The sequence below is a fragment of the Aquila chrysaetos genome, chromosome 21 (assembly GCF_900496995.4).
Source record: "Aquila chrysaetos chrysaetos chromosome 21, bAquChr1.4, whole genome shotgun sequence".
Lineage (NCBI taxonomy): Eukaryota > Metazoa > Chordata > Aves > Accipitriformes > Accipitridae > Aquila > Aquila chrysaetos.
The window spans coordinates 23,116,987-23,131,401 of record NC_044024.1 but is presented as its reverse complement, the minus strand read 5'-3'; the positions used below and the strand labels follow the sequence as shown (position 1 = coordinate 23,131,401).

General features: G+C 54.1%; 1 protein-coding gene across 6 annotated transcripts in view; it reads right to left on the bottom strand.

Moving 5' to 3' along the window:
* Positions 1-14,415, bottom strand: part of LOC115333769 (Krueppel-like factor 5) — a 39,884-nt gene that overhangs the window by 20,561 nt on the left and 4,908 nt on the right. The window contains exon 1 of one of the 6 annotated variants that reach the window (XM_029997177.2): positions 8,683-9,281. The exons of 3 other annotated variants lie outside the window; for them this stretch is intronic. In XM_029997177.2, the coding sequence (XP_029853037.1) occupies positions 8,683-8,847 (165 nt within the window). In that variant the 5' untranslated portion in view covers positions 8,848-9,281. Of the gene's footprint in view, positions 1-8,325; positions 8,437-8,682; positions 9,282-14,415 lie in introns of those variants that run through there. 2 more of the 6 variants (XM_029997176.2, XM_029997179.1) reach the window with 2 other exon arrangements.

The window sequence follows — 14,415 nt, the reverse complement described above, 5'->3', positions numbered from 1 at the left end:
CCTCTCCCCTGAATCTGAGAAGATGGAGGCTCTCAGATATCACCATTCCCCAGGATGACCTGGACAAATTTATCCACCTGTTTCTAACTAATGCATAGCCATAGGACACTGGGCTTGTCCTTGAGACTTCAGCTCCCCTCTGGTTACACATCCGTGCCGCGGGTCCTGAACCGACTGTGACATGGGAGAGGCTGTTAGAGCTCACGGGGAGCTTCCCCAACTGGGTTTTGGGTGGGATTCATTCTGCCTCACTCAAACCATCTAAAAGCTCACACTCATCACCTCGCCTCCTCCGAGGAGAAGAAAAGCAGCACATTCCCAGGGCAGGGTCTGACAAAGGCAGAGCGAGTCATCCGCTGCTTGCTGGGGCTTGTGAAGTCCTCCTGGCATTCAGCAAGTGATAAAACAGGCCAAAAAGCCTGTTCTTCCCAGTACAACATGCAAGGCAGACCCAATACCCCATGCACGTCTGTGAAAAGCAAGGTCAGGTTTCAGGTACAGACAGCAAATCCCACCGTCCTTGTGGCCCTCAACTTCCTCGCCAAACCAGTTAGCAAAACAAAACAAAACAAACCCTAAGGCAGGTGAAAACACTGGGTTTGAACGAGTAGGTCTTTGGGCCAACTTCTTTCTTCCAAGCTTGCACAGTACCTAGCACAGTACAAGGCCAGGAAGATACTGCCAGAACCAGGGACCGAGGCAGATGCTGGAGCAGGTCTGCCTGCTGCAGCCCCTTCTGCCGTGCATGCTGCCCTATGCTTTTCCCAGCATCCGTGCTGCTAGGACAGCCCTTCTGTTAGCCTGAGAGCGGAAAGCCTCAAAGAGTTTCCTCAAGATCCATTCCCTTCAGCTTAAACCCTCTCTTTCCATATTTTCCCTGTATAGAAATGAATTGCCGACCGCTGTTAATTAAGGGAGACTGATTACGGCACAGGCCAGTAACAGGTAGTTGATAGTTCCCATGGAGAAGGCACCGAGCCCTGGAGAAGCTCCAGCCAGAGTATTTTGGAGCCTGGGGTTTGCCAGCCCCTGGGAAACACAAGGGCTGTGACACTCGTCGTGTCCCAGAGGTAACGTCAAACAGTCAGCCAAGCTACTGATTTTGAGTTCTCCCAAAAGCACGACGCAGAACCACAAAACCACCAAATATTGAAAGTTGCTCAGAATGAAACATTATGTTCTAAAACGACAGCATTTTTAATGATCAGTTGGGAAGGGGAGATGCCCCAATTTTTCCATTCAATTTAACAAACTTGGGTCATTTCCACATTTTAGAAAACACCATCAAACCTTGTATTCATTGCAAGAAGGATTTTCATTTAACTATATTCAGCCACCCCTGGGTTCAGCTCCCTAAACTGTCCTTGAGGAGAAGCAAAATGGAAAATGATAATGTTATACGGGCAGCATTAAAACGATGGGCTGAATTGGCTGGTGAGTAGGTACCCACATATCTCAGCCCTCTCCAGGATGGGTTGAGATTCATGAAACAAATTGTCTTAGATATGATAGACGTGATATAACAGATGGATAATATTCTTTTCTCCTGCGAGTGATAAGTACCTGTGTTTTCGGACCAGCTGTACTGGGACCAATTTCTTGCCATTCTCTTCTCCTGCTTGTACTGGAAATACTACAAAGAGCAAGGTCATTAAACGCATTTTAATACCTGCAAATCCTGTCTTTGGTGGAAACTTGAAGGTCCCCATCACATTAAAAAAAAATTAAAAAATAATAATTTTCAAAGAATTCTCCAAGCATTTCTGAACTTAATGAAAGATTCTTTGTTTGAGTTTCAATCTGAGCTTGGAAGGGGCTGAACCTCTTTGATGTGGTAAACAGCCCATGGGGGTTTTTTGAGAGTTTTCATGCTAGCTCAAGTTCTGAGAACATCTGAATTGTAAACATTAGTTATCCAATCCCCAAACACCAACTGTACCCTGTGACTCATGTAATTCACCAATGGAGCACAAGAAAAGCAAATATTCTAATCAAGAGGCTCAGCTAACAAGACGGTTGTAAGTGTGATTATTTGCAGTGGATGGGTTAGATAAAAGAACTCACTGGACCAGAGAAAGAGAACAAAATAGCGTAGGTAGCTGACCAAACAGGTTTGAGAGGGGAAAATTCACAGTTGATGATGCACCGGCCAGAAATGCATTACCCTAGACCTTCGTGAGTAATTTCAGATGACTGTGTTTGCTTCCCACACCGTTCAGGAAGAGTGATAAAGGGAAATCCGTTGCATTTATTATGGAGTCGGAGTCCCCTGCTCATTTCCTCTCTTAAATACCTGCCTTCTCAGTGTTCAAAAAAAAAAGTTAAAAAAAACCCAAAACAACCCCACAACATGCTTTTCTAGCTAATTTGCAACCTCTCCCATGTCAGCAAGTGGAAAACAGGTTCCGGCGAGGGCTGCGCAGGAGGGCAAGGAACAGCACACCTGTAATCTTTTCCTTTCTCGGCGCTGTCCCTTTCTCTCGCTCCCCACCTTGCCGAGCCAAACTTCCCCCACGCAGAACAATCAGCCTTTGTACCACCCGGACAAAGCCATTGTGCTCCAGCGAGCTCAAAGTTCGGCCAAGCCGTTTCATCCTACACCTTGTCTGCTTCCAGCAGCGCTTGCATGCGCACCCACACACACACAGGGAAGTCTGTGGGTCTGGGGGATTAAGAAAAATAAAATAACAAACGTGGTGGCTGAGATGCCCCAAATTTCCCGGTCTTTGGCTCACTGGTAACACTGGTTTTGTCCCAAGCCTGCTGCGCAGTAGCAAGCTCCCCGCTGACTTTGGACCTTCTCCCACGACAGGATCTGATCTGCGATGAGACCACCACCACCCCCCGGACACAGGGCTGCGGCGGGCGGGCGTCCTGCCTGGGGACTGTCCCTGAGGGTCTTCCTGCAAGAGCAGAGGGACAAATTCATCCTTTCTGGGGACTCTAGCTTCATTTCCCGTGGCCCTGCAGACACCTGCCAGACAGAAAGCCCATCAGACTTGCAAATCTGCGGGCTGGTCCTGAAAGCATCAGGCTCCAGCTGATCCCAAAGCAAAACAGCCTGAAAAGATCCCGAGATCCTTCTAGCCAGAGGCCACGCAGGGCTCAGATGCACCAGCTGCCAACCCACCATCTTGACTTGCGCTGAGAGGGATCGAGTGAGCCCGTTCTTCCTTGCCCAGCCTTTAACTTGACATCTCTGTATCACCAATCTGTTTCTGCACACTCCTCGAGCCTGCACAGCCTGCTGGCACCCTTTGAAAATGAGTTTTGCACACTTCTGCGGAATGCACGGACATTTTTGAACCCTTCTGCGAAGCCAGGAGGATCCCAGAGGGCAGACCATCGCGGCCGCCCAAGAGGGAGTGAAGAACTGTGACTTCGCACTGCCCACAAAAGCACGTTACACGGACCGAGCAGCTCAGAAAGAGGAAGAAAAAGAAGGGACCAAGCCACTGAGCCCTTGGCAGATCGCACCAGCCTGCTCCATTTCCACGCCTGTTTGCACAGTTGTAAATGCGGGATCGTGGCGGAGGCCTGAGCTCGGCGCCCTGCTCAGCTGGTGGAGTCACGGGTGGGCGAGGACCGAAGGCAGCACACGGCTCCTGCCGGTGTTGTGAACCCCGGCTCGTCTGACACGTGGCGGTGCAAAGCCCCCGCAGGCCCCTTGCACCGTCACGATCCGGCAGAGATAGGCAGGGGAATGCCTTCGCGTTGCAACGCCGCGAGCTCAAAGCCTGTCCTCAGACGTGGGCACAGCCTTGAAAACAGGCGCTACCCTGTTGAGCTCGTGTCTGTGGTGTCCCCATGCCCGGGGCCACGTTCAGCAGCGTGACCTTCTTCTCCTGAGTGTGCCGGGCACGAGGAGGACCCCGGGAGAGGACACAATATTTTCGGTCCCCTCTGAGCACGCAAGGAGTGACATTAAACTGCAGAAAAATGCCCAGGCTCTGGTACCCCCAGCCACAACAAGCTGTCAACATCTCATGACAGGCCAAGAGAAAAACTCCAAAGCTACCATCTCCCCTTTCCCTGCAGAAAAGCTGAATTCATTCATTGCATGCAACTCCTGACAGCCCAAGGAAATGAATCACTCCTTGACAGCTGTGCTGCGGACCTCTACATCTCTACTAATAAATAAAGTGGAGCAGAAATCCTTCCTGGCCCTGATGCAAACCACATCGGTACGAGCATGAGCCATCACCCTGGTTCCAACTGGGCTGTGCAAGATGCTGGACCACCGGGGAGCTGGAAAGCCCATCCGTGGTCCAGGAGAGAGCCACCATCTAGTCGTCACCCCAGCGCAGCCACATTCATGACAAGGATGTGGCCAAAGGGGCTTAGACCCATGAGATGTGGGACACAGCACACAGGGCCCCGTGGGGACAGAGCAGGACTGAAACAGCTCCTGCATTGTCCAGAAAGCTGGACCACACCTAAAAATACTTGGCCCAGCTTCTCCTGTGATACCAGAAGCAAAACCCCTGCCAGAATAAAGTCAGAGGAACACCGCAGCACCTACATCCACTCTGCTGAAAGGGTCTGGGAAATGCCATTTGCAGCACTGAGGATCTGAAGCGCCAGGAAAAGTTCTCGGGGGAACAGCACCATCCTGATACCATCTAATCTGTTCAAACACCTCCCAGATGCTGGAGCTGTTTTCTTCCTATGCGAGCCCCCCACCCAGCCCTCGGGCAGGGCAGAAGGGAGGTGTGCCAAGCACAGGGGTGAGAAACTGCCTGTGGGGTAGGAACTGGGCTTAGAGGACACACGGGGAGCCGTTCGCTCCCATTTCTCTGCTTGCAGCAGCGTAGCCCACCCAAGGAAAGTGGGGCAATGAAGGATGAGCTGGGTTGGGGCTATTCCCAGCCACGTTCACCAGGATCTTCCTCGTCACCCGTGACAGCCTCTGTCCCCACTGGGTGCTCATCGGCCTCAACACAACTGCCCTTGGGGCTCCTGATACAGGTAGGCAAGGGGTTAAAACAAGGGACTGTCCATCGCTCTTCCCAGCAGCTTCTTTGCCAGGTCCTGACCTCACTCAACCCTGCTGCAAACCCAAGTGACCCTCCAACATCAGACAGCAGCTCTGAGTTCATGGCCGGTACAACCCACTGAGACAGGCGCTGCCTTCCCCAAATCCTCGAGGACAGGCGATTGCACCCGGCAGGCGGCGGCAGGGCCAACAGCCCCGATAGCCCCCATTCTCCCCACCCCTTAATTGTAGCAGACCCAACCGTGGAGACGAGCACGGGCTACCCCTTCCACCTCACCAGCACCTCGTGCTCCTCACAACTGCAGGAAAGCCCATTAGGAGCCAGATCCTGTCCTGCACGTGTTGGGCAGGGAGCAGGGGAAGTGCCTTCTCCTTCCTGACCACGCTGGCAACCTTCCTTCTAGAAACAGCTCCAGGATCGTGGAAACCTGGGTCTGTTCTCACCATCTCGCTTTCCATCACCGCGGCTGTCTGCCCAGGGACAGCTCTCACAAGAGGGCAGGGATCGGGGCTTGCACCGCTGAGAACCACGATTACACCCAAGGGAGACCATGGCATAAAGCCACAGGTGCCTCCAGGAGACTCAGGAGGGATGGGGTGGCTTAGAGGACTTGGCAATGGGGTAGCTCACCTACCGTGAGGTCAAGCCCTGCCCAGAGGGACACAGTCACCCATCTGACAAGCAGCAGATGATCCCAGGAGGGTTTCCCAGCCCCAGGTAACAACAAGGTGCCCGGGAGCCGCTTTGGCTCATCAGACCTGGAGAGCGAAGGGCAGCAAGGTGGGAGCAGCAGATGAGTCCCGGTGCCCCCGCAGCCCCTTTGCTCATCAGGGGGTACCCGACAGCCACGCAAAGGGACCATCTCCTCCTCTTCTGAAATGCTTCCCTGAACATGCCTTGCTTTTGGTTTCATTTATTATTATTTTTTACCTTTCTTCTAGCATCGACCTCTTGACATTTAAAGGGGAAAAATCTGTTTCTAGCCAATCTGACTCAAATCAGAAAGGAAAAGTGCTTTTCTCTCACAAGCCCTTTTCTCACCTCTTTTCTCTTTTTGTTTGTTTTTTTAATTCGGGGCAGGGCAGCTGGAAAGGCAGAGAAAAGGCAAAGAAAACTGATCGTAAACTCCACCAAGGATCTATTTCCACCTGACTCGGATCGAATAAAATTTTCAACAGCAAATAGCTCCCACCTTCCACTCTTGTTTGAAAAGCAATTTGCAGAGTTGGGGGGGGACGACTTTGCAACCAGCGAGATAAAGGGATTAGCTGTGAGTTTGCTCCTTTCTTTGCCTGAGATCAGCGAGACAGAAGTCAGGAGAGCTGGAGCAGCGGGAAATGCCCCGTGGGCGATAGCCAGTGCCGGAGCTCCGACAGGTCATAGCCTCTTCCATAAGTCTTGTCAAACTGCTCTGATAAACACCCTCCCGGAGCAAAGGGTTTCCCAGACGTGCAGCCATCCAGCTTTTCCACCCTCCAGCTATGGCAGCTTCTACAGCATCTTTTCTACAATGACCACAGCTTTCGGCGTTTGATAAGAGAGAAAAGGGGCCAACACACGGAAAACTCCTCCCCTGGAGACGTGGGGTCCAGCCTTGGGCTGTCAGGGTTTTGCCACGCATTGCGTTTCACCCTGGGTGGGTTTGCCAAGAAGTCCCGATGCGGCTGTTGGGGGCTGAGCGGGTGGTGCACGGAGCACGGGTGAGCTGGTACTCGGCTCCAGCCCTGCGGCTTTCCAGCCTCCATCCCAGGGACCCCGTTGTCCATAAAGGGACCCGGGATGGTCTTATGGCAGAGGGATGACTTCTCTGATCAGCCACCCCCAAGGCCCAGCCTCGGCTGCCTCCACCCCAGAGCAAACTGGTGGTGGGGTGGCACTGCCCCAGGGACCAAACTGGGGTGAGAAACCCCTCTTCCCTTCGAAGGGCAGCAAGGATGGTGTCGTGGGATGAAGGTGTTTCCAACCACGGGTGGGCTCCGCATCCCCACGTCCCCTGCGAGGAGGACGAGAGGAGGCTCGGGGCTGGCCAAAACCAGGAGGCACCGCTGCCCGTCCACCCCCCACAGCCACGGCCAAGGTGTGGGGCGACCACCAGCCCCACTGCCTAATCCCACCCGGCAGCGGGGGCTACAAAGGTGGAGAGAAAGCAAACCTCACCCTCCCTCTAGACCAAACAGGGAGCTGCCACCCTTTCCCACCGGGGACGGGCCCCAGGGATAACCCACACCTTTCTGAAGAGCTGCCACCCGACCCCCCGAATTCAGATAACCCACCCAAACCCGGTGCGGAGGGGCAGGGGCTCCGCCAGCCCCAGGGTTACGGGACCACCGGAGGGGAAGGAGGAGTGGGCTGCATGACCCTCTCCCCCCATTTTGACCCCTACATCCGCAACCACCACTCGCGGCCGCTGCGGATGCCGGATCGCCGGGGCGTCATATGGAAATACGGCGATGGAGACGCTGCCTTCGTCTCGCCACCTCCCTCTGAAGGACGGAGTCCCGAAACCGGCCCTTGGGACACCAGTGCCGCTGGGAGAGGGGAAGCGGGCAGCCGATACGCAGCCCCAACCCCTGCCCCATGCCGAACCAGAGCCGCCCACCGTGGGGATGCCCTCCTGGGAGTCCCCAGAGGAACGGCGACGGGGGGACGAGGGGGGTCCCTGCGGGGCGGCCATGGAGCGAGGGGCCGGAGAGCCGCCCTCCCGCCCCGATCAAAATGGCGCTGGGGACGTGGGGCACGGGGTTAATCATTAGCCGCCGGCGGTGCTGGGCACCCCACGGCCCAGCTCGCCCCATTCCTCCCGGTGGGAAAAGGGGCTGAGACGGCGACAGCAGGGTGGGAGCAGGCCTGGCTCACCCCCCTTTCCCACCAGGAAAAGCGGCTGAAGGCTCTTCGCGGCGGGACGAGGGGTCCGTCACCCAAAACACCAACGAGGAGCCTTGCCCCCTCGCCTGGGACAGGCAGCAGGGCTTGAGCGTGCTTCTGCCACGGCCCGGGACAGGGGCGGGCATGCAAGAGGGGCAGGCGTGCAAGAGGGGCAGGCGTGCAAGAGGGGCAGGCGTGCAAGAGGGGCGCGCGTGCAGCAACGCCCCAAAGCCGCTTATCCGGGTCTTTATCTCCGGCGCACGCGGGGCGGGGGGGACGCTGACGGGGAATTTCAAGGAGCATTCCTTCCCCGCCATGGCGGCGGAAAAGATAAATATAATAAAAGAGAAAATAACCTCTCATTTCCCGCCCCCCCCCCATCACACACAGACACAGCAATCCCGTTGCCCACGTCTTTCCCAGCGAGCCGGCGGCGGCACGGAGCCCCTCGGTACCCCCTCACCTGCCGGCCCCGGGGGAGAGGGACCGAGCCCCGGCTGCGGGGAGCGAGCAAAACCCAGGCTCTCCTCCAAAACAGGCGACAGGGCGTTTCGAAGAAAGGCAGGAGGGGAAAAAAAAAAAAAAAAAAAAAAAAAAAAAAAAATGAAACCCAACACGCCCAAAAGAAAATCCGGCAGAGGGGGAAGCACGAGCGTACAAAGCGACGGAGGTGTTTGAGCAAAGAGCGGAAAAACAAAGCAGAATTAAGTGAAAATCCACGCTTTCGTTTGCAGGGGGCATTAGCAGCCTCTGCGCACCTGAGCGGGCGAAGCTGGCCCCTTCCCGCTGCCCCACGGCAAACCGCCGGCCTCCACCTTACCTGCGCCAGGTCGGGCGGGTTTTCCAGGGACCGGGTGGGGGGTTTGATGTCCTCAAAGACGGGGGTGTCTTCACCGGGTTCCCCCGACATGGTGACGGGCTTCAGCGGCGTAAACGCCGAAGCGTCCTCGGGGAGCAGGGTGCGCAGCACCAGCCCGCTGCTCATTCCTCCCGTGCCCTTCGCGCCCGCTCCCCCGGGGGGGAAAACAATTCTTATTTAAAAATAATATAAAAAAATAAAGGGGAAAAAAAAAAAAAAAAGAGGGGGCAAAAAAAAAAAAAAAAAAGGAAGGGGAGGGGAAAGGGAAAAAAGAGGCGAGCCGGAGCGAGTTGCTAATCCTGGGAGGCCAGGTGCCGGGTCGCGGGAAGGCTTTACCTGGGCTGCGGGAGGAGGAACGCCAACCTGGAAGCGGCGGCGAGTCCGTGCCGAGCCAATCAGGCTCCCGCCGATAGCCCCGCCGGCAGCTCCACCGGGCCACCGGCAGATAAAAGGCTGCCGGGAGCGAGCGGGTGGCCGGGAGCTTCGTCGTCAGCCATGCTCCACCACGGCGCCCGGGCAGCACCAGCACGGCGCGTCGGCTCTTGCCGGGACGGAGGGACTCGGTCCCGCCGGTGCCACCCCAACTCCGGACCCCCCGCCGGGGCTGGAGCCCACCTGCGTGGCTGGGGAAGGGTCGAAACAACCCGCAGCAGGGAAACGCTCTCCCAAATTGAGTCCCCTGCGCTGAAACAAGGGGGTTGTGTTAGTTTTTAAGAGCGATAGCTTTTTTTTTTTTAATGAGAAAATGCCGTTTTCCAGTGAACGGTTGAATTTTGCACGAAAACTGATTTTTAAGGACAAGGAGATTGCTGCTTGCTCGCACTTCTCATTCCCAGAGGAGAAAAAGGGAAGGATCAAAAATAAATAGATTAAGTGAAGGGGTAAAGGGATAAACCTTGGGGAAAAAAAAACAACACCACAACAACAAAGGAAAAGTTTAAAAGGCACAGATACGAGGGCACAGTGCTTTCCAGTTCAGCTCCTGCGGAGAAACCAAACAACTGTGTTTGGGTTTCTCTTTTTGAGAGAGAAGGAAAAAAGGAGAGTAAAAAGCCAGAGCAACATGGGAATAAAAATCACATTTCTGGGGGAAAAAACCAAACCAAACCAAACCAAACCAAACCAAACCATCTCTCCTCTGGACACATCCAGCCCCAACTGTCCCCAGCAGCTTCCCCAGGAGCTGTACTGTGTCAGGATAAGTAAGAGCCCGGTCACAGGGTCTTCTCTCCCACTCTGGGCTCATGCACCCCAAATCAGCCCCGAGACCTCCCTTCCCCACTTTTCTGCTGCCTCCTGGGCAGGATCCCACCTCGGCTGCGCCTTTGCAGGGGGGCTGCTGCTGGCACCCCCCTCCCGGGACATCCCCAGCACCTTCAGGGGACTCGGGGACCAGAAAAACGGGGAAAGCCTATTCCCATGGGGTCGCTGACACCCCAGCAAGTGCGGGGGGGGCCACGGGGACTTCACACCAGCCACACACGTGGTCCAGGCCCGCGATCATTCAAACGATGCCAGGAGCCATGGCCGGCGAGTTTTGGTGTCTCACAGCTGGCATTCCCCCGTGCCGCATCCAAGCCAGGGTCCGAAAAGCATCAGCTGGGGGGCTGAGCATCCCAGAGCGCGGGGCGAGGGGTGATGGCTCCAGAACTCCTCTTGGGAAACACCTTCCCCGAGGGCACCAGCTTTACAGAGTTGGCATAAAACATCCTATAGTTGCGAGAAAACTTTGCCCTGAGCAGGATGAGGCCCTTAATAAACACAGGGAAAGCAGCGTGGGATAGGGATCAGTCGGGTTTTAACAACCCCTGGCTTCCAGCAGCATAAACACACAACAAATACAAACGGTTTCTATCAATGCGAGACTTTGGACCAACATCGAGGTCCTCCCAAGGAGCCGCTCATGCTGAACAAGGGAAAGTTCAGCTCTCGCGGCAGTGGGATGGGACATTCAGAAATGTTGAGCCCTTGGAAAAGCAAACAAGGGGGAACAGCTTGGGCCTTGCCAGGAGCATCTTCCCCGCGTGGCTTTGCTTTCCAGGGAAGCCGTGCTGCTGCTGGAGCAGATACCAGGGACAGGATGGGCTCGTAGGTGATGCCAGGGAGATGGGGGACATCTCCACCAAGCCTCGCAGAACCAACCACGCGTGGAAATTGAAACCCACCACGCAACGAAAGCTCGATGCTCGCAGCTGAGGGTGGGGGTCCTGGGGTGCGAGGGGCACAGGCAGCAGGGTTGCACCCTGCAAAGGCAGGCACGGGGCTGGCTCTGTAGTGCCATCTTTCCATCTCTGGAGGAGGTGGTCACAACAACTGAAGCGCGTCTTGGAAAGCAGCTAGACGACGATCAACATCACACTCCTCATCATACAGCCTTGAGGAACGCTCTGGTATGCTATTATGAATATAAGAACTTTGGGCAGAAAATACTAGCATTAATACATGACGGAAGTCTAGCTGCTGAACTTACTCGATATTCAGATGCAAATTTAGGTATTAGCCTCAGGAGACAATTTGGGTTCCATTTATCTTGCTTAGAATTTGGGGACAATTGTGTTACTGAATTTATAATTTCCTCTGGAACCTGGATAAGAACTCCTGCTGCATATAGACCACCGAATGCACCCATTCTTTCATCCTTACCTGAGCACTGGCATAGACCAAGGAGAAGAAGATCAAGAACTCCATCTAGATCTCCTAGAAGAAGCAGTCATTCAAAGTCCCTGCACAGAAGAAGATCTCCATCTCCCAAAAAGTGATCAGCCCACCTTACACATCCTTAAGGACTTTGGAGGACTATATCACAATCCTGAATCAAAATTTAGTAAGGACTGGAAAATTCCTCAATTTCCTTCTTGTCATCTAGAAGAAAATTGTAAATTAGCCATACTAGATAGTGGGTGGTCCCTACCGCTATCTGCACACTTATAGGTACCAAGTGCAACTTATTTGCCATTATTTTGTGCCATGAAAAATAAGTATGAGGCATCATTACTTCATCTGGTCATGTGTGCTGACTACCTATGTAATCTTTTTGAGTCCGGTATGGTTTGTAGAAAAGGCAGTAATAAGCGTCGGGAGTGTTGCTTACTGCCTATAGATGGGAGGCATAACAGGGCTATTAGCCCCTCAATTTCAAACAGCAAAAAAATTTGTATCAACGTCAAGAAGGGTACCAAGGAACTATTCCCGAGATTCCATCTCAGGAATGGGAACAAGACAGAAGATGGTATCTCAGGGATCATGGGTACCTGATAAGTCCCACGCACTTGGAATTGACTGGAGCAAGGACCCAACTGATACAAGGTGCAGCAAAGGTCCTTACTGGACTAAAGAAGAAGGAACCTCCTCTGGCACCACCTCAACCACAACCACCTCCAGGGCAACCACCCCCATCCGTAGGGAATTGCCCCAAACAGGGTGGATGTGCTAATGCAAATCCACCAGGATGCTCTGGCACAAGAAGTGGGGTTGGGGTCTCAAGATTCTTTACAGGTGCTGGATTCGGTAGCATTCCAGAAACTGAAGCAAGAAATGGGAGATGCAAGAAACAAGGAAGAATTACAAGCAGCAATCGACAGAGTAAATGTGGCATGGGTAAAGGTAAAACGGGCACCCTGAAGGAGCTTCCAGTCACAAAATAAATTTGTAAGGCCCACTGCGACATCCGGGAATGGTTTATCCTTACCGGCCTCTGGAACAGCATCCCACCGTACCGCAGGGACATCCTTGGCAGTACCACAACAGGAGAGAGGGTCTGCACGCATAGAACGTACGCCTATCATAGTCAAATCAGAAGTGTCCCCATGGCTGGTTGTATTGTTAAAAGGGTTACTGGGGGCTGCTTTCTTGTGGACAACAATCCTAGAAATACTACAGAAGCTAGACCGGTGGTGGACTTCTCTCAGTTTTCAAGGAAACCCCATAAAGTATCCTGGCCTAAGTTTTTTTGCCCAAACCTCAGGGCATTGTCCCAGTTACTGCCCTGGGGATTGTCCTGGGCATTGTTGAATGTCTCTGTGGCTTTTTATCATATTAATCCTAATGCTAGTTGCTTTGTTACTATTGGGGTACCTGGATTACAAGGGTTATACACCTGTACATCCCCCTCTACTAGATGGGGACTGTCCAGGGAACTGCATCTCAAATCAGTGCTGCAAGAAACCCCAGAGCTGTACAAACAGCAAATCTTGTTGCTGTTACAAAACTACAAATGGATCAACTCGCGTTGTTGTTGCACCCCACAATCACGGGCTTCAGGAAGATTCCTATGGGGACTGGCCTTAGCCCATTTCTCTTGTGTTTATTGTCTACATTACTTGTTCAGTATTACAGGAAGCAATTTGTCCACATTTTTACTTTTGCTTACATGGATGATTTGGTGGTGAGGGGTAAAAACCCTACTCATCTTCATGCTGCGGTCCATCGTACTGTTCATCATTTATTGTCACTGGGAGTAAGTATAAATAACGATAAAAGAAAGTTTTCAGGAAAATATTTATATTTACCAACTGGGAAGTTTTGGAACTTTACCTAGTGATGATAAAATTTATAAATCAAGAGTCACTTTTCTCTCCATCCCATCACCAGGGCGTAGCCTCGCAGCAGCGGGGACTGGATGAACCCCACTCCTGGAAGCGGGGTGCACGCCGGGCTGCGCCTGCCCAGCAGAGATCAACCTGGCAATGATTTCCCAAGGCGGAGCAGCTTTTCATTTCGCAGATGGGCCAAAGCCATCCCCAGCACCCTTATCTGCCGCCGGCCCCGCGGGAAGGGAAACGACCTTGAGTCTATCAACGGCGCCGGGCACTTTGCTCCGTACGCCCCCGCCGCAGCCTCCAAGGAGGCCCCACCGTCCTGCACCCGCGGAGCCAGGCGTCCCCCGACCGGCGTTGGTCTAAAAGGTCTTGTTTTGTCCCCATGTGCCACGCAACACCGAGGACAGCATGTCTTGCTCGAGCGAGCTACGGCGATAACGGCAGCTCTCCCGTGACCCGGCTACGCAACCCAGTTTCTTCCCGTCGTTCCTCGGGTGCGGAATCCCCTTCTGCGGGGGAAAGCTGATGCCGAGACGCTGAAGGGGGTTTGGGGAAGGGAGACCCTGTGAAGAGGGTGAAGGAGGGTCCATGGCGGAGCCGAAAGGGGCTCTCAAACCCAGGGCCATAGCTGAAGTCTCCTCTTTGCAATGCAAAGGAGGGGATGGGGCTTGCTGGTGGTTAGAGGGGGGGGAGAACAGGGGAGCCAGACCCTGATCTCCCCTCCCGGCACTGGGTGGGGATCGAGCACTCAGGGTTCATGGGAATGGTGAGGAAGGACACCCGAGTCCTCCTCTCACCAGCTAGCAGAGGGTGCAGGAGCCAGGAGGCAAAGCCCTGGGCTGAGTTACAGTGACTTGAGTTAAAAGGCAAGAAAGGCTCTGAACTTTGAGGAAATCTGCATCAGGTTGAGAAATAAATCTCAGCTCCCACCTCCCAAACCATCCCAGGCACTGCTGGCAGCCAGAGGCACCCCCAGCCAGTCCCCAGCAGCACCAGCTGAGCCCCAGGGTCTCACACCCATCCTCAGAGCTCACCAGTTGGTGGGGACCAGTCACCACTGGGTTGGGTCACAAGGGAGCCCCAGGAGCCACCCTGCATGGGTGACAGCCCAGCATCACGGCCCTGGTCACATCCTTGGCTGGGGTCACATCCCCGG